Here is a 24011-nt window from a genome sequence, read left to right as displayed (position 1 = left end):
GGGGGCAGGACTTCAAAGATTCTTAATATTCTAACATATTTCATTAATGCAGACAAGCCAATTTTCTTCACTTAACATCTCTGAAATAAGGATGTGCCTTACAAGTTATACCACCTTATAATTATTCCTAGCATCCTTTTTTCTCTTTCAGTGGTAAATAAAATAAAGGTGTAACTTACAAACAATGGATTCCATGAAAATATGGCTAGTTCTTAAACTATATGGTGGAAATGGGTGCACAGTTTATTTTTAATTACCTCTTATATATTATAAATGTTTTTATATATTCAGTGTATAATAAAATCAAGTTAACACAGATTATGTCATGGGTCAGATTAATATAGTAGGAAGAAGATTAGGAAAAAGGACAAAATCAAATAGGATCGAGACTTAGACGGTGATGTATATAAAGTAAGAGAGTAAAGCGAGACTGAGGTGAATAAGATTGTAGATTCCGAGATAGATATAGAGATAGGCATAGAAACCCTTAGGAGCCAGGACAGAGTAAGACAGGATAGGAGATCTGGGGGTTGGTTCCAAAGTCAAAGAGGAGGAAGATGGGCTATAGGGCTGAGGCTCTAGAGCAGTGCTGTTGAGTAGAACTTTCTGCAACGATGGAAATATCTGCATCTGCACCATTCAATATGGCAGCCACTAGACACATAATAATGTGGTTACTGAACATCTGAAATGTGGCTAGCATGACCGAGAAACTGAATTTCTATTTATTTCATTTTGAGTAATGAAATGGCCACAAGTAGCTAGTGACCACAGTTTTGGACAGTGTTGCTCTAGAGTGTCCATGGCTTCTGAATCCAGACAGAGGGCAGGGAGAAGGGCACCAGCCCCAGGACACTCACCAGCCACTATGAACAGAAGGATGGCAAAGCCCAGAACGTAGTAAGGCCACTGCACCGAGAACTTGGGGGGGCTGGGCTTCATCCTCAGATTCTGGATCTCCAGGGCATGCAGCAACAAGGCCAGGAAGGCACTGGCCCCTGCAGGGTCATAGGGAAGCACTCTTGATCTCCTCACATGGTTCCCACCTTTGCTCTTAATCAGACAGAGTCACATGGCTTACAGCCTGTATGGTTCCTACATGGAGGCTCCTTTCTCCAGCCCACACCTGTGCCCTCTCAGAGTCAATAACCTCTACCCCACATGCCTGTCTTGCCCTCCTTCCCAACACATTTCAAAGCCCATGTGCCTCACCTCCCAGAGGCCCCATAACCAGAAATCCCTTTCCCGGGTACCCTCTGTGCCTGTGCCATTGGCTGACTCCAGACGGGGCCCTCTGGGTGTGATGCTTTGGGTGCAATTCAACCTGATTTTCCCACTGTGAGCGTTCCACCTCCTCCATGTGATGGGAGCCTCCCAGGGTAGGGCCTTGGCCAGCCTTTTAAAGTCAAAAGGTTCCAAAGGGCAGAGATGGTGTCTTCCATCCATTCATCCAACAAACACTTATATTTCACTCACATATTTCACTTGTGTATTATCATTCTGTGTCAGATTCTATGAAAGTCACTGGGATAGAGATTATGGTAAAAAGACCCCCAGACAAATGACCCCAAGCCAACATAGTGAGGGTGGAGCTAGCTGGAAGTACAGGGTGCTGTGCAGCCTCAGAGAGAGGGACTGTGATCCGGGGTGGGGGGGAAGGCTGCCTCCGAGAAGGCCACAGGTGAGAGGGTCCCTAAAAATTCTCTCTCCTGACACCACAGAGACCAACCATCTCCCTGCCTTTGGGCCCCTCCCCAGCCCCTTCCCAAGGCTGAGGCCTGCCTGACAACAAGGCTTGCCTGCCTATTCCACACCTGTGAGGAAGCTGATGAAGGCTGACACCAAATTGTGCTTCCGGGTCCTCGGAAACAGCTGAGATGCAAAGGACACCAGGATGAAGGTGGTGAGGAAAGACAGGACAACCGCGGACAGCAGGAAAACGCGGCCGAGAATGATGTACACTGTGGGGGAGGGGAGGCTGGGCTGCAGCTGGACACCTGACCCGTGACAAGGGACAGAGCCCCGCAGAGCCTGCAAAGAGAAGCCCCCCCCACCAGCTTACCACCCTCAGTCCCACAGCATGGCCTGGGACCCCAGCTCTGACCCCTCCACTTTGCCCCCAACAATGAATGCTCTGGTTCCAACATTTTGTTCCCCATGACATGGAAGTGTATGGGGGAAAAAAATTAGATGGACAAACAGTCATTTTAGTAAGCAACATAAATGATACAAGTTGCATGTGGAAATGTGAAGAACTCCATCAATACTGGTCACACTGAAATAAGTGGCTGGTGGAAAATCAGAACCTGTGAGGTTGAGATGTTCTGAACTCTGTGGGGAATGCTTATTTAATTATCCCAGTTAACACAAGTCATGAAATAGATCCAAAATAGCAGAGCAAGGGACTTGATGACAGGGTGATTTATTCCCCTATTATTGGCATGATTCAGACCCATGTTAAAATGAGGTTTTTAGGGTTTCTTTGGGGGGGGGTGGTGCAAAAAAAGATGATTTTATTAAAGCACGGGGACAGGACCCATGAGCAGAAAGAGCTGCCGTTAATATGAGTTTTTATAGCCTTCTAAGCACGCAGAGATGGACACCTGGGGGTGGGACAAAAAGACAAACGTATCACTAAACTCCTAAGACAAAGGTATCGCTAAACTTCTAGAATCTACTCTTAGGCTAAACCAATGGTTTTCAACTGGAGGCAGGTTTGCACCTCCTCACCCCGGGGATATTTGGCAATGCTAAGAGGTAAGTTGGTTGTTACAACTGAGGGTAAGGGGTGCTACTGGCATCAAGTGGGCCGTAGAGGGCAGGGGTGCTACTAACTGTCCTGCAAACAACAGGAGAGCCCCGCAACAAAGATTTTCCAGCCAAAGTGTCAGTAGTACCGAGGCTGAGCAACTCCAGGTCAAGGAGCTCACACAGTGTGGCCCATCTTCCCCCAAAGAGGCTTCTCCTCTTCTGTTATCAGGAGAGAACCCCTATATCCCCCAGGTTCACCTCCTTTCCAAGACAGACATCCCCCTGACCCTCTCAAGCCCCTTATAAAAACACAGCCTCAAGTGCATCCACAGTCCACTGAGCTCGTATTTCTGTGCATTCCCTTCGAAATGTCCTCAGGCCTGAGCACATTCTCTGTAGAGCAGCCACCCACAGTCGGACGGGCGTTTGGAAGTGAGGCTGAAATCCAGCCTCACAGAGTAGGGCAGGACCCCCACCCCTCCATCCTAGATGGAGCCAGCCCTACCCCGCAAATAAACTTTGTTGCTGACACATTTGCTCCTGACCCTGGTGGTCAACCTGATATTATCAACCTTCTCCTGGCCACTACTTTCCTCTAACCCCAAAAGTAGAGACTCAGAAAATGCCCTTAGGGGCTTATTAAATTCTGTCCTCTCTGTCACCCAAACTGCCCACACTGGCCCCATCTCCCTCTGCCCCATCCCCACCTCCATCCCTCCTTACCTGATAAGGGTCGAGGCTTCCAGCATTTGATATGGAAACAGTTCTCAAACAGGCCACTGAAAAACACTTCGTGGGACTCCTCGTTTACAAGCCGCACCCAGAAGGGAAAGATGGAGACCAGCAGTATAAGCAGGTAGCCCAGGGAGGTCAAGGCTGGGGCTATGGCCCACGTGAACCCCTTCATGTCCTTGTCCTCCAAAGTCAGCATCACCTGTTCAAGGGAAAAGTGAAGGCTTCTCAAGTGGAACACAGGGAAGGAGATGATGCCTGCACAAACGGTAGCACATATGTGAGGCTCGGGAAATGTTGATTTCCTTGCCTGGATAAACTTTACAGCCTCACAGACGTCTTCAGCAGACCTAAAAAAATGCATAAAGTATTTTTTTTGCCGCTAAGTCACTGGGTGATCTTGGGTAAGCAGCGTCCCTTCTCTGAGCCCTAATTTCCACCTCAATAAAATGAGGACGTTGGAATGGGCCATCCCCGAACCCTTCCAACCCTAAAGTTCTCACTGCTCAGTTCTGTTAACTACCACCCACCTACAAAGACCCTCTCCACTAAGCTTGGCAGGCAGCTAACAGTTAAGAGCTTTGGGGATTTCAGAATGATGATGAGAGAGATAATAAGGCTGGGGTCTGAGGTGCAAAGCCCTCAGTGTGAGGGGTTGCTCTCTCCAGTCCTCATCCTGTGTGAACATCCGTGCTCAGGCCCAACACCTGGAGAGGCTCCAATGCAGACCCCCCAAACTGCAGCCGGGGCAAGGAGAGTCTCTAAGGCTGTGGGACCTGCTGATCACCACAAATAGGACCAGCCTAATGGCGGAGGGTGGAGTGCGGGTGCCCTCCTGCACCTCCTACCCAAACACGCTGTGTATAACCAGGTATACAGAGTGCTCTTCGAGCGCTGGCAGAGTGGTTTGGAAACATCCCAATGTGCTTTCACCTCCTTCCTGTCACTACTTTTTCTTCTTCCCACCTGAACAACTTCATCCTTCCCTCTCTCCAAAGCTCCCCTTTAGACACTCCCTCCACCCTCCAGGCCTCACTGATGGGTCACATGAACTTCAGGGCCCCAGTCTTCTTTGCTCTCAAATGATGGAGTCGGTTGGCCCAGAGAGCAGTCCTAGCTCTAAAACTGTCCGGTATAAGTCATGGCTACATCTTGACCCCCTGCTCTGGGTGGGACGGAGGACACTGGACATTGTCTTTCGATGGTCTGTGTCCTGCCTACGCCCCCCCCCGCCCCGCAACCTCAATTTGTCTAAAACCGCCCTTCGTGTTTTCCCCATTTCAGCCATTCTCCATCACCACATGCTGGCGTGGAGCGCGTGACGGCCTCTCCCTCTCTCCATGTCCCCATCTCATCCACCTTCCTTGTCCTCCCAGGCCTCCTCTCTGAAAGTCCCCACACCCACACTGTTCCTGCCCCATGCCCACAGGTCTCCCTCCACTCCTGGAATACCAGAGCCATCCCCAACTCCTCCAGCCTCCTTCCCCACTTTCCTCCTCAAAGCCCAACTCTCCTGTGAAGCTCAGCCTGGTCCTGGCCACTGCACACAGCCCCCCCAGCCACCAGCCACTATCCATTCCCTCCACACTTACTGGACGCCCCATGACCAGCTTAGGCCAATGGGGGTGATTCAGGGATGAAAACAGACAGGAACTCGCAGGCTCTTGGTAACTGTGGGGTGAGAGACACAAAAACACGTCCCAAGGTGCAATGCTTTCCTCTCCCCTGCCTGGCTTACTTCAGGGCCAGGCATACCCCAGTCCTATCGTGCCCCCTGCCCGGCTGCTCACCAGTGAGAAGGACCTTCGGAACAGCTCTTAGCACTGGGCCTGGATGACTGCACCCCACAGATATACAACTTGTGGGGTGCATTGATCTAGGCCAGACTCGAAGGACCATAGACCTGTTAATATGACAGGGGATTTGTACATCCTTTTGTAGTGTTGAAACAGAGCAGGAGAGAAAGACCCACCACTGGTCCAGGATCCCAGTCAGTCAGCCCTGGGGCAAGGACCAGAATCCCACATGGCTGCCTCTCCCACCTCAGCTGACCAGGCCAGCAGTTTAGTTTGGAATTTAGTGGCCAGTGAATTCTTCCTACTAGGTAAGCTCATTTGCATGTGTGAGAAAGGGAGAGTGGAGGGGGGGGGGGCGATGTAGAACTGCCAACTTTTTATTTTGCCACAAACATTCAAAATAAAACAAAAACAACTGTCAGCTACTATTACACAGAGTGTTTTAACTATTATTTAAAAAGGATCTGTGACACTGGAAAGTAAAAGAGCTGCTAGCTACGTGGAGCCTGGAGGACTGGCATCTGGGAAGCAGGGCTTGTGCGGAGGCTTCTCACTCTGGGCTCCCTCTGGGACAGTTCCTGAGCTACCCTGCAGCAGCCAGAATGCACCCCTGTCCCCACCCCCCCCCCAGGCCGTGCAACCCCGGGGTCAGCTGGGACCTGCGCTAGGGGATGAATGAGGTGGGTGACATAAAGTACATCTGGGTTGGAATGGTGGGGGTACCTGTCAGGGTCACAGGGTGCCTCACTCCCTTTTCCCACCAGTCATTAGTGGCAACTTGGGCAGCAAATTGATCCGGGTTTGCTCTGAGGTTCCTTCCTGCTGAAAAGCCTCCTGGGCCCTTCCCTTGCCCCCAAGCCACAGTGACATTTTCTGGAAACAACGATGGACCCAGATCTGATCATCCCCCCAGCCCCGCCACCGCAGTGGGTCGCAAAAGCCTGGGGGGTGGCCTGAAGGCGGCAGGGGGAGGGGTGCTGGGGGCCCTCTCCACGCCCCCAATCCTTGAGCCCACCTTGCCACTCCCTCCCGGGTGGTCTCTCCTCCCTCCTGGGGCACCTTCGGGGTTTCCGGGCCTCTACGGCAGGGCTTCCCTCTAGGCCAGCCCCTCATCCAACCCTTTGGCCCAGAGCTTGTCCCTCTGTCCAGAGCTTCGGTTGGCCCGGAGGCGGGAGCAAGAATGCGCCCTCTCCTGACAGAGCCCACGGAGCCCGCGTGGGGCCCTGGGGCGGAGGGTGGGGGCTCATCGGCCCTGCAGCTTCACCTGCCCACTCACCTGGCCCTCGGCCCGGGGTACCTGACCTCCGGGGCTGTTTGCAGAACGGACCTCGCGCCCCCGTGCGCCAAACGGGGTGGAAGTGATCTCGAGCCGGGCAGATCTCAATTCGAATTCCAGCTCTGCCATTACCAGCAGGGTGACCTTGGGTAACTTACTTCTTCTTGGGTGTCAGTTTTCTCGTCTGTGAAGTGGGAATAATAATAGTAACTCCTCTTGTTGGAGGGCTAAAAGGGTCCAATGACCCGTCCAATGACAAGCCCCCCTGACTCCTCAGGAGCCTGCCAGTTCATTCCCCTTCTCCGAGACCCTCATCCCCGATCACCCCACTCCTGCACCCTCCCAAGCCTTTGTCCTGTGCATGGGCCTGATCACCCTCAGGCCTCCCGGCCCCTCCATCCCTCTCCCCTTCTCTGCCCTCCCCTAAGAAGGCTGGCTACCCTTCTCACCCTGGCGGCTGGTTTCAACCTGGGGGAAGACTCTTCAGAGAGGGCAGGACTAACTTCCGGCTTTGGGAGACAGGTAGGGGGTGGCCACACTTAGAGCTGGATAAACCACCAGCAGCACCACACACAACCCCCACTCCGCCCCACTTTGAGTCTGCTTTCACCAAGGAAATGCATTTGTAACTCTAAGATTTTTAAAATTTTTTTTTCAACATTTATTTATTTTTGGGACAGAGAGAGACAGAGCATGAACGGGGGAGGGGCAGAGAGAGAGGGAGACACAGAATCGGAAACAGGCTCCAGGGTCTGAGCCATCAGCCCAGAGCCCGACGCGGGGCTCGAACTCACGGACCGCGAGATCATGACCTGGCTGAAATCGGACGCTTAACCGACTGCGCCACCCAGGCGCCCCTAAGATTTTTAAAAGCCAGTACCATGTCTGGCACCTGCTCACCTCTCCTCTGGCCCTGACATATTCAAAACCGAGATGGGATGGGCCACTAATTCACCCAGTCACCTATCACGTGAGAGCATGTGACAGGCCCCTATACTGTTCAGGATTGTATCTCTCAAAGTTTCAGAACCCAATTTGTAAATGTTCCCCAGAGACAGCCTCCACAGGCTTAGCTGGCTCGGGGCAGAGGTCCAGCTGGCAGGACCAGAGCTAGGCCAGGAAGACCCTCCCCCTTCCCACAACCTCTGCCCTCATCTCAGACAGATAACTCTGATCTCCTCCACCCGATAGGTTTTCATTCTCCAGGTGGCAGGGGAAACAATTCACTTCCAGACTCCAGTCTTCACATTTAGTCATCCTGGAGGAAAAGAAGGTTTTCCTCACCCTATTCTCACCCTCTCCTTGTTTCAAAATTTCCCAAGTAAGCATTCTGATTAGCTCAAGTCACATGCTCATTCCACTCTGGCCAGAGAAGATAAATCAACTGTGCTTCACAGTGGCCAGGCAGACAGGGTCACTGAGAAGTCAGCAATTTGGATTACATATCTGGATCAACATAAAAACTTTCTCAAAGGAAGAGGAATGGTGTCTTCAGAAGAAGGGAGAAATCATGGCAGACCAGGGCAGCATTTTCATGTGCACTGTTATGTTATACTTTTGAATCTCATTACACAGTAAACCCAAATGACAGGCATTATTATCCTCATACTGCAAATGAATAAAGTCTCGGGTTAAGAACTTGCCCAGAAGATCATGGATAGTTGCTAAAAACATTAGGCTGTAGGGGAATACATTATTTGCATGGTGCTAGAGTTTATCGTCCTTACAAATTACTAGTTGCAAAAGGAAAACATACGTTTACGTAGCAGAGATCTGGCAGTCACTACCTGAAACAGGTGAATAAACGGCATGACTTACGGTGGGATAATATGACGTCGGTTGCCTACGGAGGCATTACAGTATGGAGACATGACCTATGAGGTTTTCTTGCCAAAAATGTTTAATCAAGCCTCTAAACCTCATTCCAGTTTAGAGGAAATACAGGGGGGTGGAGGGAAGTTAAATACCACCACAGGACAACAGGAACCAATTCTGTGAAAAATTCTAAAGGATAACTGTTCTGGACTCCTCCAAAAGTCATTGTCACAAACAAATGAACAAACAAAAGCAGAGGAACTATTCTAGATTAAATGAAACTAAAGAGACATAAAGCCAAATGCAATGTGACCCTGGGTTGTTTTTTTTTCTTCTGATTAGAAATAAAATTGCTATAAAACACATTCTTGGGGCAACCGGGGAAAGTCTGAATATAGACTGCATTTTAGATGTTATTAGGAAATTAAATTCTTTTTCTTAAGTATGTTAAAAGTGATGCGATTATGTAGGAGACTAACCTTACTTGTAGGAGAAGCATGCCATGCTACTTAGGGGTGAAGGTTATGTCCATACGTGCTCTCAAATAATTCAGAAAAAAAACTATATGGATAGAAAGTAGATATGGACAAGTGATAATAATTACTTATCTACATAGAGGATATATAGCGTGTTCATTTATACCATTTTTCAACTTTTCCGTATATTGAAATCTCTCAGATAAAAAAAAAAAAACTGGAAAAAATAAAAAGAAACTTGGCTAAGAACATATCCACAGCAGTAACCTAAAGTACTCAGCCACGCAGCATCAAAGTACTTTCTCTAATGACAGATACAACGTTCAATGTTCTGTGTGTACAGTCCTTGCCCTCGCAGAACTTGCCATCTAGCACAGAGACCGGTACCTGAATAAATCACTTTTTTAAAAAATGTGCTCAGTACACAAAGGATGGATAGCACGCTACAGGGATAGCAGAGGACAATTCAGCCCAAGGGAAGACCTGCAAGGAGGCAGGATTTACATGGAATCTTATCCCCAAAAGGGGATTGCATTGTGCAAAGATTTTCACCTGCTCTTCAGCAAGAACTACTATACATGGCACATATGTGTACATGTGCACATGGAAAAATCTCACTTCCCTTAGCTACGTGCAATGCACACAAATGCTTTCTATCCCAGTCCAGTCATGCTTACTTTTTTCTTTTACCCTCAGTGCTGGTTGCAACTCACTCCAATAAATTAATTTTCTGACCCACTAGTTGCTTTGACCTACATTTGAAAAAATACTGTGTTCAAGGACCCAACAAATTTCAAAATGACTGGAAGGAGCGGCCCCCAGAGAACTGAAGACGTCAATAGGCAGAGCAGAGATGTGAAGGGTCTTGTAGAGTTACATCCTAAGGGCCATGAGAGGCCTCTGGTAAATTAAAGCAGTCATATTTGGGCGCCAATGCCAAAATTCCTCTTCCTCTTACTATCTTCCCTTTCCCAGATTCCATCCTCTAACAGAGCACAGGAAGAACCTCTCATTCAGGGGAGCCCAAGGCTGCGCCCACAGCATGGCTAAGGACTACCAGGCCAGCCCCCTCCAGGACTGGAGATTTTAGAATGTGTGCAGAGGCTTAGGTTATAGCCTCCTCTGGAAGCATTTTCATATTTTCCCAGGTCCAGGGTAGAGGACAAGCAAGAATAACTGTCTGCTGGAAAATGGGGTGGAGTCCCCATGAGCTGGAGCTCTGACTTCCCCCAGACTCTGTGCTTCCTTGGGCCAGAGCTCCCAAGGGAAAACCCAAACTGTAGTTTTACCAGTTAACAGAACTGGGAAGTGAGCAGGCCTCTGCTCTCCAGCCCCCAGACCTGGTTTACTGCACTTAGGGAATCCACCCACTAGCTGGCTCCATTCCCAATGCCAGGGCCCCACAGCTCCTTCACCTGGGACACCTTCTCTCTCCTTTCACATAGGCTCCTGATGTGCTCCACACTCCCAGTCCAGCCCTCTTGCTAGCCCTCAGTGACTACGCCACAGATCCTATGTGATCTTTTTGTGTCTTTCAGCACCTGTGAAGCATTGTTGTCCCCTATTGCATATATAGGTTCCCAACCTTGAATGCACATTAGAATTCGCTGGTAACTTGCAAAATCCCAATATCCAGGTCATACTCAATTCCATAAAATCTCTGAGATTGGGACGGAGGTACTTTGAAAGCTCCCCAGGTGATACAGTATGCTACCTAAGTTAAGAATTCCCGCTCTATTATGTCCTGTTGCAGCTAGGAGCCATGAGTGGGCAAGGATGAGGGGTTACTATGGCTTCAGGTGATCAGTCATCCTGGTTCGCACAGGACTGAGCATTTTCTCAGATGTGAGACTTCCAATACTAAGACTGAGAAAAGCCTGGCCAACCTGGATGAGCGGCTGCCCTCGTGTTCACCTGAGGTCTAACAGCTTAGTCAATTTTCTGGCCACTAGTAACACTTGTGCCCAAAGAACCAGAGCCCCACTTTAGTGGGGTTTTTTCCTACATCTTTTTTTTTTTTTTTTTAAAGTAATCTCTACACCCTACGTGGGGCTTGAACTTAACAACTCTGAGATCAAGAGTTGCATGCTCCACTGACTGAGCCAGCCAGGAGCCACTCCCCCACTACTTTAGTGCCTTTGATACGGCTAGACAAACTTTTTGCTCTCCTTTCCTGGTCTCCACTGACACCTCCACCCTTGGTGTCTGGCCCATGACCCTGCACAATGACTTTGTCCTGAGATGCCCCTCCCTGCTATTCTTTTCTGCCAGTCAGAATCCTGCCCAGTCTGTGGGGCACCTCAGTCAGTTAAGCGTCCAACTCTTGATCTTGGCTCTGGTCATGATCCTACCGTTCATGAGTTCAAGCCTGCGTTGGGCTCTGTGCTGACAGTGTGGAGCCTGCTTGAGATTCCCTCTCTCACGCACTCTCTGCCCTCCTGACATGTGCTTTCTCTCTTTCTCTCAAAATGGATAAATACCCTTAAAAAAAAGAATCCTGCCCAGCCTTCAAACCCAACTCATCAAGCCCTGCCTCATCCCTGAAGCTTCTCAAGACCCCACAGAAGGAAAGGGCCCATTCTGTGGTGAAAGGAGTGGGGAGGGACTCGAGAAGGGTCACATGCCGAGTAGAGTAAGAGGGCACACCAACTCAGAGGTCAGACCAGGCCTCACAGAGTGCAAGTCCATACTCAGGACATCTAGATGGCAAGGTGATCCTTAGTTAGTGCTAATAATCACCTCCAGATTATACAGAGAGGAAGGTAGAGGAGTGTAGATAGAAGAGCTGAGACAAACAACAAGACTTTGGTGTCCAGTAAACAGATTCATTCCACAGCCATCCACTCAATACCTACTGTGTGCACAGCACCAGACCAGGCATGGAAGCTGCAGGACAGGCAAGTTTCAATTTTAAGAGTCTACAATGTAAGTATAATTTTCACTTGATATTTTAAATAATCATTAATCCAGACTAACTAGGGGTAAAACAATCTTATTTTTTTGTGATAAAAAAATAAGCATTTACAACAAAGTAGGTATTTTTCTCAGATACCTAGAATAAATCTAACAATGTACTACCCAATAGAGATGTTTTTGGGATTTCTTTCAGTGATAAAAATATTCATGGTAATGAGTACTCAAAAGTTTTTGTGTGTTTTTTTTAATTGTATCCATTATGGGAGCACCTGGCTGGCACAGCTGGTGAATCATGTGACTCTTGATCTCAGGGTCATGAATTCAAGTCCCATGTTTGGGTGCAGAGATTTCTTAAAAATAAAAATCCTATTGGGGCGCCTGGGTGGCGCAGTCGGTTAAGCGTCCGACTTCAGCCAGGTCACGATCTCGCGGTCCGTGAGTTCGAGCCCCGCTTCGGGCTCTGGGCTGATGGCTCAGAGCCTGGAGCCTGTTTCCGGTTCTGTGTCTCCCTCTCTCTCTGCCCCTCCCCCGTTCATGCTCTGTCTCTCTCTGTCCCAAAAATAAATAAACGTTGAAAAAAAAAATAAAAAATAAAAATAAAAAAAAAATAAAAATCCTATTCATTTTTTTTTTTTAATTTTTTTTCAACGTTTTTTATTTATTTTTGGGACAGAGAGAGACAGAGCATGAACGGGGGAGGGGCAGAGAAAGAGGGAGACACAGAATCGGAAACAGGCTCCAGGCTCCGAGCCATCAGCCCAGAGCCCGACGCGGGGCTCGAACTCACGGACCGCGAGATCGTGACCTGGCTGAAGTCGGACGCTTAACCGACTGCGCCACCCAGGCGCCCCAAAAATCCTATTCATTTTTGAGAGAGAGCAAGCGCTAGCACACACATGAGTGGGGGAGGGGCAGAGACAGAGAGGAGAGAGGGGAGACAGAGGATCCGAAGCAGGCTCTGCACTGACAGCAGAGAACCCAATGCAGGGCTCAAACTTCCAAACCATGAGATCATGACCCGAGCTGAAGTCAGATGCTCAACCAACTGAGCCATCCAGGCACCCCAAAATAAAAAATCCTTAAAAAAAAATGATCTATTATGTATCACACTATTCAATTTTTTCCTCAACAATTACCCAGTAGTGAAGCTCTGCCTCAGGTTATGATGTCATTTTTGTTATAAAGGAGTTTGAACTGTGGCTTTTTCTTAAAGGAAATCTTGAAAATTATTATTGAAGTTTTGTTTCAAAAACAGCCAGAAGTTACCCATTTCTCTCCACCTAAACTTAAAATAAATGTGTACTTGTCTCAAGAACAGTGACCTTGAGTATGACTAAGATTCAATCAGAGGGGTAAAACCACAAGGACACAAACACACACACACACACAACCTAGGGAAGGCAAAGGAGGATCCAGGGGAAGGTGGACCCTTTGCAGGCCCAGCTGCTAACTAGCAACCGCATGGGTGAGTTACAAAATAACTGCTGCTTTTTTTCTGCCCTCCCAGTCTCCCAAGAATCTCCCTCTCTAGCCCTCAAGAACCAAAAATTACAGGAAAGGGAAGTCTGGCAAGTGCATTTCAACCTACCCAAGCTGACATATAACAAAGCCCGTGACATGTCATACTGAAGTTATTTGGCCTAGAAAATATGCCTGTTTATTAAGTGCATTTAGGTCATATAAAACAAGAGATTCAATAATCTGCAGGACACTGAGGAGTGAAATGCTGGTCCAAGACCCAAGGGTCACTTCCATCAAGAGTTACAATAGAATAGATGAGCTAGAAGGAGAACTACTGGGTTCAAAGGTCACCTTGCTGCTTTCCTGATCTATGAATCTGAATCCAGAATTCCCTGATTCTTTCTTCCCTGAAGTGGATCTGACTCATTCCATTTTCAGAAGACAACTGGGAAGATCTGAAAAGCAAACCACAGAATCTCCCTGTGATGCAGATCCTAAACATCAAATAAACAGCAGCACTTACTGAAGGTTCCACTTAGCCATCACCTTGGTAGTGCTGCATTAGGTTCCTTTCACACCCCTCTCTGACACACTTTCCTCCAAGGTGAATCTAATGATGCTGAATAAGGTGGAAACTCTGTCTAAAGGTTTTCATGTGTTGAACACATCCATGAGATCTATCCACTATCTGGATTTTCACATCTTAATAAGAGTTGAGCCAGGACTGGAGGCTGTACACCCTCATGAAACCCAAAGTGTTTCTTCCCCATGCGGGCTCTCTGGCATTCAATCAGAGCTGAACTCTGACCAAAGGCTCCATCTACCATCTTCATTTCATTCACAGTTTCTCTCTTATATGGATTCCCAGATGATCAGAAAGGCATGAACTGTACGTGAAGGTTTTCCCACACTCCTTACATTCAGAAGCTTTTACTCCACTGTGAGTTTTCTGCTGCTGAATAAGGTGAGAGTTCTGACTGAAGGCCTTCCCACATTCACTACATTCATTGGGTTTCTCTCCAATGTGAATTCTATGGTGTTTAATAAGAAGTGAACTCCTACTAAAAGATTTCCCACACTTGCTGCAATCATAAGGAGCCTCCCCTGTGTGGACTCTGTGGTGTTCAATGAGGTGCGAGTTACAACTGTAAGCTTTCCCACAGTCATTGCATTCATATGGTCTCTCTTTGGTGTGAACTCACTGATGTTCTATTAGATTTGAGCTCTGGCTGAAGGCCTTCCCACACTCACTACACACATAGGGTTTCTTCCTCATGTGGATTCTCCGGTGTCAAGTAAGACTTGAGCTCTGAACAAAAGCTTTTCCACATTCATTACACATATAAGGCATTTCTCCTGTATGAGTTATCTGATGCTGGATAAGGTGTGAACTGCACCAGAAGGCTTTCCCACAGTTACTGCATTCATAGGGTTTTTCTTCAGTATGTATTCTTTGATGCTGGATAAGGTTTGAACTATGGCCAAAAGTTTTTCCACATTCATGACACTCAAAAGTCTTCCCTTGTGTGTGGATTCTTTCATGCTGAATAAGGTATGAGTTTCACCTAAATAACTTTCCACAAATAGTACACATTTGGGATGTCTCTTCAATTAAGAATCTGTGGCTGTTGGATAGAGTTTATGACGTTACAGAAGTTTCATCTGCATTCATAGGGCCCCTCGTGTTTGTTTTGTTCACATTCATTTCCTTCAGGTAGTGTAGCCCTACTTCAAGACTTTTCTGCTTTATAATTAATTGATCCTCAGTCCAGGTCTCACCATCTGACAGAAAATATAAAAAAGGTAAAATGTAATAAGAAAAATTCCTGGTGGGAAACAGGATGGTCAGAGTATTCAAGAAGGATTTGGTTCAACAAAAAGTATGAAAAATGGCCTTGCAGTACAGAGAAAAGATGGATACAAGTTGTGCAGAACTGGAGAAAGCAGTGGGAAACTAAAATTAGGGTTTATATATGAAGTAGCTAACCAGACAGACGTACTGAGATTAGCAGAAAGGAAAGCGGTGTTTGGGGGAAGGGGAAGTATCTCAGAACATTAGAAGGGAGATTCTGGGGTCTCTGTGTGGGGAGGGGAAGGGACTAAACAAACCAATTAAAGAGGAGTATCCTACCCCAGAGGTTCTGTCTACATGGTACCCTGGCCTCGTGATTGTCTCTGAGGTAACAGGGAAGACTATCTTCACATCATCAAATGCCAACATCTTCTTCACCAGAGCATCTCTCTATACACAGATGCTCACTCATGGACAGACACACTCAGACCTACTTATGTGCATCTTTAAAAAATACTGCAAATTGGGAAGATTTAATAAAGGAAAGGGGAGAAGAGGAAGAGTTGTTTAAAATATGAAGCATGGAGTAGAAATATTTCCAAGTCGATTTCAACTCTAACAGAACATACAAAAATAAACCCTGCACCCTACCTGCATTTAAAGGAGACATGATAGAAAAACATTGCCTATTTAATACATTCCTCCTCTCAAGAAATACTTCTGAAATAAGGCTCACTGAAGCTAGAGAAGTTTTTGTTTTTGTTTTGTTTTGTTCGCAGTGGTATTAGAGAAAGCAGGCCCTCTATCAAGAGGGATCTTTCTGAAAGAAGGGAGTGCTGAGGAATATCCAATGCAGCATTTCCATCAGCAGGGAAAACCTAGAATATAAACAGCTCTGATTTTATTTGGTAATAGTCATTTTATTGAAGGAATTTAATAATTATCTGTGATGTCTTATCACTTGTTCTCCACATCCAGATATGCTCTCATCCTCTGTATGTTCAATTTAGATATTGTATTTGTAAAAATTTTCTTCTTGTAATAAGAACTTTTAAGGTCCTCTCTCACAGCAACTTTCAAACATACTATTCAGCATTATCAACTATAGTTGCCATGTTGTACATTACATCCTCAGGACTTATTTAGCTTGTAACTGGAAGTTTCTACTTTTTGACGCCCTTCATCCAATTCCCCCAGGCCCACCCCCAACATCTGGCAATCACCAGTTTGTTTTCTGTGTCTAAGAGTTGGGGTGGGGTTTTTTTTGTTTGTTTTTTGGATGTCATATATAAGTGAGATCATACAGTATCTGTCTTTCTCTGATTTATTTCACTTAGCATAATATCCTCAAGGTCCATCCATGTTTCCAAAAATGACAGATTTCCTTTTCATAGCTGAACAATATTCCACTGTGTATACACATGTATATTTGTATGTATACCATATGTGCTTTATCCACTCATCCATCGATGGACACTTAGGCTGTTTCCAAGTCTTGGCTGTTGTACATAATGCTGTAATGAACATGGGGGGTGCAGATATCTTCTTGAGATTTGTGCTTTCATTTCCCTCAGATAAACACACAGAGGTGAATTGCTGGATCATATGGTAGTTCTATTGGCAGTTCATCAATTTACATCCTCACCAACAGTGTATAAGAATTCCTTTTCTCCACATCCTCACCAACACTTGTTACTTCTTGTCATTTAAATGATAGCCATTCTAACAGGTGTGAATGGACTACTGGGTTAATGTTTTTATATCCATTTGCACATGTGTTTAACTGTTTACCTTGTAAGTCACACAAATTGCAAACACAGAGACTAGGTCTAAAAAGTTAGGTACTTTAAAAAAAAAAGTGACAAAGGCATCAGTCAAGCCCAAACAAATAGGTAGGCAGGCCAATTCTTTTTCGCAAGATACCAAAATGAACTGGTACTGTAAATTCAAGTCATTCACTGTGCACAATCCAACAGAACTTACTGTGGTTATGTAACTGTTCCACATCTGCACTGTCCAATACAGTAGCCAGTAGTCACAGATGGCTACTGAGCACTTGAAATGTGGCTAGTGCAACTGAGGAGCTGAACTTTTAATTGTATTTAATTAATTTCAATGTAGTTAGCCCATTGTAGCTGGTGCTACCCTACTGGACAGCCTAACTCTAGAACCTTCTAAGTCTTCCAGATTTGTCCCACAGGCCTAGGAGCATCTAAACCCAGAAGCCCTTCAAAACTGCGATCATTAATAAGGTGAAACATCAGACAGAGAAGCTAATAAAGTCTTCATCAGCTCATCAAAAGTCAAAGAGCAATAGCCTGGGCATGCCTCCATTTGGTCTTGAGGCCAAATGAGGGTTTCTTCTGTATCTCCCTGACCTGGCCTCTGTCTTTCCAGCCTTGTTCTGATCCTCTCCCCTACACCAAACCTTTTCTTTTTGTTGAACCAATCGCTTTGTTGTCTCCAACAACATGTGAAGGCTTAGGCATGCTAGAGGATGAGCCTTTTATTTGGGCCGACAGACAGAGGATCTGACAGCCTGCCCGACATAGTTAAGAATGCAAATCCTACAGCTCTCAGGCTCCATTCAATAGCACCTTCTTCATTGGCTGAAAGTGATCCTTGTAGAATTCTTCAATACTTCTCCTCTTTATGAGTCCTGTGACACTTCGCTCATTCACATCCATCTTACTGAGCACCAACAACATGCCAGGTACAGTTCCAAGTGCTGAGATACACCAGTGGGCAAATAGGCAAAAACTCTGCCTTCTAAGATATTTCATTTTAGTAAGGGAGCTGGACAAGAAACCTTATAAATTACATACTCTTAGAGGAAGAAGATACACGTACCATAGAGAAAGCAAGGAAGAGGAGTAGAGTGCCAGGGGGAGGGAGTGGGCAGAAGGGTTCCAATTTTACATACCATGGTCAAAGAAGGACTAAGAAAATGACACTGAAGCAAAGATTTGAAGGAGATAAGGGTATCTGAGAAAGAGCATTGCACATAGAAGAAATAACAAGTACAAAGGCCCTGGGTGTTCAAGGAGGCAATGTGATGGGAATGCAATGAGCAGGGGGAGGGGTAGTAAGAAATGAGGTCACAGACATTAAAAGGGAATCAGAGAACATAGGATCCTATAGGCTACTGGAAGAGGTGTTCTTTCGCCGAGTGAGATGGGGAGCCACAGGAGGCTTTTGACCAGAGGAAGACAAGACCTGGCATTTTAACAGGATCACACCGGCTGCTATTTTGGATAGACTGTAGGAAGGCAATGGTAGAGGCAGGACAACCAGCCAGGAGGCTGCTGCAATAGTTCGGGTGAAAGATGATGGCACCCTGGACCAAGACTGTGGTGGAGAAGGTAGTAAGAATTACTTGGATTCTGGAAAACAACATTGATGGTTGTGTGGACAGGAGTACTGACTGCTGGATATGAATATGAGAGAAGCTGCTTCTCTCTGGGTTAAGTAGCTGAAGGGATTGTGTTCCCATCTCCTGAAATGGGGAATATCAGGCTACGTCTTCTCTATACTCCAATTAATGTGAACTATTTCCTGAACATGTATATCCCCACACACATCCTTCTCCTCCACCTGGAACAGCCTCCATTCTAATGTCACCTATCAAAATCCTAGACCTTCAAGACCCAGCTCAAAGGCAGCCTCCTTCCTGAAACCTAACCCAGCTCTAACCCTAGCTGGAAATGATCTCTTCTTTGAATCTCTAAAGCATTCAGTTCCTACCTCTTTCATGGTATTTAACCACAGTCTTTGGGCCTCTCCTCAGAAGTATTTTTATGTGTGTGTGTGTGTGTGTGTGTGTGTGTGTGTGTGTGTGTGTGTCAATTTATATTCAAAGCATCTCAGAATAAAAGATGTCTTCCATTTCTTTTTCTCCAAGCCCACTACTATGAAAAGAGTCCTGTGCACATTAGGTGCTTTAAAATGCTCCTGATTATTTCCCGGCAGTTCATTAAAAGGAAGTTTCCCTCCATCAAGAGAAGAATCTATAAATCACTGACGGTTCCAAAAAGACCATTTATAAAAAGTCTCCAGGACTGAGGCTCAAATAAAATTCAGAGAGGTAGATCTCTTCATAGATCAGAGCCACTTTTAGAAAAAATATCGGGGCACCTGGCTGGCGCAGTCAGACATCTGACTCTTGATTTTGGCTCAGGTCATGATCCCAGGGTCGTGAGATCAAGCCCCGCATCAAATCAAGTTCTGCACTGAACATGGAGACTGCTTAAGATTCCCATTCTCTCTCTCTCTCTCTCTCTCTGCCCCTCTCCCCTGCTTGCACTCTCTAAAAAAAATTTAAAACAAAATTCTTTTTAAAGAAAAGAAGGGGGTGCCTGGGTGGCTCAGTCAGTTGAACATCTGAATTAGGCTCAGGTCATGATCTCACAGCTTGTGGGTTCAAGCCCTACAATGGGCTCTGTGCTGACAGCTCAGAGCCTGGAGCCTGCTTCAGATTCTGTGTCTCCCTCTCTCTCTGCCTCTCCACTGCTCATTCTCTCCTTCTCTCTCTGTCACTCAAAAATAAACAAACATTAGGGGCACCTGGGTGGCTCAGTCAGTTAAGCGTCTGACTTCGGCTCAGGTCATGATCTCGCACTTCATGGGTTTGAGCCCCGCATCAGGTTCTGTGCTGACAGCTCAGAGCCTGAGTCTGCTTTGGATTCTGTGTCTCCCTCTCTCTCTGCCCATCCCCCACTCACGCTCTATCTCTCTCTCTCGCTAAAATAAATATTTAAAAAATAATAAACATTTTAAAAATTAAAAAAAAAAAAGAAAAAATATCAAAAACTTGGATCCAAACTCTGGTAGACAGCAGGGCCCCCTAGAACGCCTCAACAGACAGTGGCCAGTCTAAGACAGAGCTAGAGAAGCCCAAGAAGAGAGCAGTTGCCCTCTGAAATAAGCAAATCAAATGTGTCTCTGTGGACAAAGGTTTAAAAGAAAGTTTCTTGGCTGATCTGCTTTTAATTTAGAGGAAAGGGGGAAATCTATGCAGTTCTTCAAGTAGTTTAACTACAAAGCTGTGTGATCTCAAGTATATTCACTTCTAACAGCAGAAGAAATGAGTAATACTGTACTGTGTCAAATAATGCCCCCCCGCCCCCCACTCATGTCTACCTGGAATCTCAGAATGTGACCTTATTTGGAAGCAGAGTCTTTGCAGAGTTCAGATGAGGTCATAATGGATTGGGGGGTTGGGGCTAAATCCAATGACTGATATCTTTATAAGAGAAAGAAGAGGAAGATTCAGATATGGAAACACAGAAAAGAAGGTCATGTGACAACAGAGACAGAGATTGAATGATACAGCCATAAGCCAAGGAGCCTCAAGAATTGCTGGGGACCACCAGAAGCTAGGATCAGTCAAAGACGGATTCCTCTCTAGAACCTTCAGAGGTAGACAGGCCCTCTTGGACTTCTAGCTTACAAAATGGTGAGAATATAGTTCTGCTGTATTAAGCCATGCAGTTGTGGTAATTTGTTACGGCAACCCTAGGAAATGAATACACTTCCTGTTTGATTTAACCAATCAAAAACATATAGACCACCCACTATGTGCAGGATACTGGTAGAAGGATTATAATGCTGCCTCAAAGCAGAATTAGGAAGGACAACCCCTACCTAGGTGATTGGAGATGGCATCCTCAAAGAATGACTTGGAGCGGGATCTTGACTATGATCAGGATATACAAGGTAAAGAGTATTCCAGAAACAAGTAATAGCATATGCTAAGGCTCAGCAACTTAAAAAGGAACACTAAGTTTAAGGAATAGTGAAAAAAAATTCAATGTGACTGAAATGTATGCTCCATGTGGGCAGGAAGCAGGAGATGTAGTGAAAAAGTAGAGTAGAGCCACCTATGAAGAGGCATATAAGCCACACCCAGGGCTTTGCACTTTATTTTATAGGCAAAGACTAACATGATCAAATTTGTTCCCAGGGAAATTCTTCTGGCAGCAGTATAGAGGAGAGCCTAGAGTGAGGGGCATGACCAATAGCATAGTGATGTATCAACAATCCAAGAAAAATAGGACGGGACTAAAATGAGGAAATGGCAGTGACAGGCAACTGAATCAGGCACTTTTTGAAGAAAAACTGACAGGATGTGGTGGCTGACTGAATATGGAGGGAAGGAGAATAGTAGAGTATGACTCCCAAGTTTTGTCCTGGAAGGGGACAGGATCACGCACAGGAGTGAAAAAAGAGGGCTGAGAACAGTCTTAGGGAAAATCAACATTTAAAAACAGGTGGAGAAACAGGAGTGGGAAAGTCCCGGAGAAGGCAAGAGGAAAACAAGAAGAAAATGATGCTTCTGAAACCAAAGAACAAGAGGTGTGAGGAAGAATGATCACATCAACAGAAAATACTAAGGGGTCAAAAAATTAAAGCTGAAAAAAATGTGTCCAATGGATTCATTATAGGTAAGCCACTGGCAACCTGGGTGTAATCAGTTCTGATGGAGCAGAAGCAGTACCCTGCATTCCAAAGATAATAGCAACTCATGAAGATTTTTTTTTAAGAGGTATGACAGTGAAGGGAACAAAGGCAATTATACCCAGTTTCCCCCTAATGCTCAATCAGCCACCAAGTCCTGCAGGTTTTCATGTAAATGTCACTTACAACTGTTTATTTCAGAAACTTCATGGAGGAGGCTGTCTTGCATGGGACGCTGGGATGAGTGGCGTTTGGATAGGCAGAGAATGTAGTGGACAGCAATGCATTAAGAAAAAGACACAGAGGCACAACAGTAGATAGTGCAAAGTGTCTTCAGCATTACCTTGTGTAGACACACCAGTCTTGCTCGGTTTATTTTGGGGAACACTAAGGAAAGACTCTCAAGTTGAGTTGAGGCCACCCTGCAGAGGGCCTTGAATGCCAAGTTATGGAGTATGGACTGGATGCAGTGGGCGCTGTGAACTAACAGGAGTAAATGAGTATTTTAATAAGGTGAGTACAGGCAGTTGGCCTTTTAGAAAGACTAACAACAGGGAGCCTGTGGTGTCTATCCCCTCTCATCTAAAATTTGATTCCTTGAACTTTAAATTCTTTCCAGGCCAAACCTGTGACTTTCTAAGGTTTCCTGGGCCAATACCCAGTTCCCAGGGATGTCCCTTGTGAACTTCTACCTTGTTTACTAACCCACAGCCTCTCAGTTAACTATTCTAACTCAACTCTTTTTTTTTTTTTAATTTTTTTTAACGTTTATTTATTTTTGAGACAGAGAGAGACAGAGCATGAACAGGGGAGGGGCAGAGAGAGAGGGAGACACAGAATCTGAAACAGGCTCCAGGCTCTGAGCTGTCAGCCCAGAGCCCGACGCGGGGCTCGAACTCACGGACCGTGAGATCGTGACCTGAGCTGAAGTCGGACGCTTAACCGACTGAGCCACCCAGGCGCCCCCTAACTCAACTCTTAAGTTTGTGGGTGAGTAGGGGTTGGGTTTTCTTTCAACTTAGTCTCAACACCTCACAATAAAAGCTCAATAAATACTTGCCAAATTAAAAATTAGCCCGAAAACATAGTTTTTACACATAAATCTGTAAAAGAAAATCTTCCCAAACATAAGCCATCTCAGAGCCCCTGATGTGGATTATCTAAGTCTATGTCTCCCAATTAAATCATCCATATCCATTTTTTTAATAGCCAGACATACACCAGATAATGAGGGGATAGCAGATTGAAATAAAAATGTTAATACCTATAGCTTAACCTCATTTTCCATCAGCAAGTGGCTGTCTTATCTACTGTACTCCACAGGAAAGGCACCCTCTTGGAGTTTATACCTCGGGTGGTAAATGTATTTTCCCTAACGATGAAGGAGAGCTTGGGTAGAATGAGTGGAGGAGCCCACTCCTTAACTGGTTATTTGCAGTATGGGACATACTTGGCTGGGTTCATTCATTTCTTTATTCACACATTTAGTGAGCTTCTCCAAAGGCCAAGCAAGTTAGCAGGTGCTGGAATGACAGATCCTCCAAGACTTATGCTAGGATAGTGCTGCTGCGGCAGATCTGCTCCACACAGAGAGAAAACGTTGGTTACAGGCTTTATTTACAGGTAATAGAGCCTCTGGTTAAAAAAAAAAAAAAAAGCAGTAGTTTTTCACAGGACAATCGTGTCCATCTGATCTGAGGCCGCGGGTCAGAAGGACTAAGTTTAGACAAAGAAAGCCAGCTAGGTCAGCTCCTCACCCTTGCTCTTTCGAGGTTCCTGCTCGGAGGATGGGCACAGGGACTCCGGGGACATCTGCTCAGGCAGCTTCTCCATGGGCTGGGTCCAATCCCCGGTGCTGCTCCAAGGCCAAGACTTCCCCTAAAATGTCTTCAGAGCGCGACACAACGGACGGGCAGTCACTTCAGAAAAGGGAGGGAGAAGAGGGCAGATGCAGGGAAAACGGCAGGTTTCCCGGGAGAGGCTCCCAATTCAATCTCCCCAGGCCGGCTGGGCCCCGGCGCGGGGGCGCGGCCAGGCCTGCGGCCCCAACCCCGCACCACGGGCATCCCTTCGGCCCGAGCCCCCCGCCGCAGTCCGAGCTTCCCCCAGGTACGGCGCAGACCCGGAGCCCCGGCCCGTAGCCCCGACACTCACTCGCGCAGCCGCTCCGCAACGACGGCCACCTCGGCCCCCGGGGCAGGACTGGAAACTCTGGCTCCCCGGCGTGCACTTCCGGGTCCCGTCTAGGCAGCTCGGAGGTCTCCTCTCGATCGTGGGTTCTCCAGGGCCGCTGGGGAGCCCGACTCGGGAGCGGTGTGAAGATGGGGCCCCCTTTGGCGTTCGTCTTTCTCCAAGGAGGGATTGAGAGAGGCTGGGCAATGTCCTTTCATTGCCCAAGTGGACCTAGGGTCTAAATTGGTTTCCTTCTCATCGCCACTGTCCCGTGTGCACACCATTTGCCTCCTCCCTTGACCCTTGCCGTTTTACCACCCATCTTCACCTCTCTCTCTTCTTCCAAATCACAAGTCGGGGACCCTGCG

General features: G+C 46.5%; 1 protein-coding gene across 9 annotated transcripts in view; it reads right to left on the bottom strand.

Annotated features, from left to right (window-relative positions):
• The window catches only part of TMEM225B (transmembrane protein 225B), a 29247-nt gene extending 5528 nt beyond the window's left edge, over positions 1–23719 (bottom strand). Inside the window, exons 1-9 of one of the 9 annotated variants that reach the window (XM_047089268.1) lie at positions 23626–23719; positions 23229–23390; positions 22922–23048; positions 21815–21954; positions 13747–15005; positions 6556–6739; positions 3475–3685; positions 1815–1961; positions 861–998 (exon numbers count right to left, since the gene is read on the bottom strand). In XM_047089268.1, the coding sequence (XP_046945224.1) occupies positions 861–998; positions 1815–1961; positions 3475–3685; positions 6556–6684 (625 nt within the window). In that variant the 5' untranslated portion in view covers positions 6685–6739; positions 13747–15005; positions 21815–21954; ... (1 more) ...; positions 23229–23390; positions 23626–23719. Of the gene's footprint in view, positions 1–860; positions 1397–1814; positions 1962–3474; positions 3686–3793; positions 3834–5075; positions 5155–5273; positions 5818–6555; positions 6740–13746; positions 15006–21814; positions 21955–22921; positions 23107–23228; positions 23391–23625 lie in introns of those variants that run through there. The other 8 variants (XM_047089269.1, XM_047089270.1, XR_006964044.1 and 5 more) reach the window with 8 other exon arrangements.
• Between the last annotated feature and the right edge of the window lie 292 nt (positions 23720–24011).

The sequence above is a fragment of the Lynx rufus genome, unplaced genomic scaffold, assembly GCF_022079265.1.
Source record: "Lynx rufus isolate CCGP_SWC_20201006 ecotype Redwood Valley unplaced genomic scaffold, mLynRuf1.p SCAF_27, whole genome shotgun sequence".
In the NCBI taxonomy this organism is placed as follows: Eukaryota; Metazoa; Chordata; class Mammalia; order Carnivora; family Felidae; genus Lynx; species Lynx rufus.
This window is presented reverse-complemented; position numbering and strand designations above follow the sequence as displayed.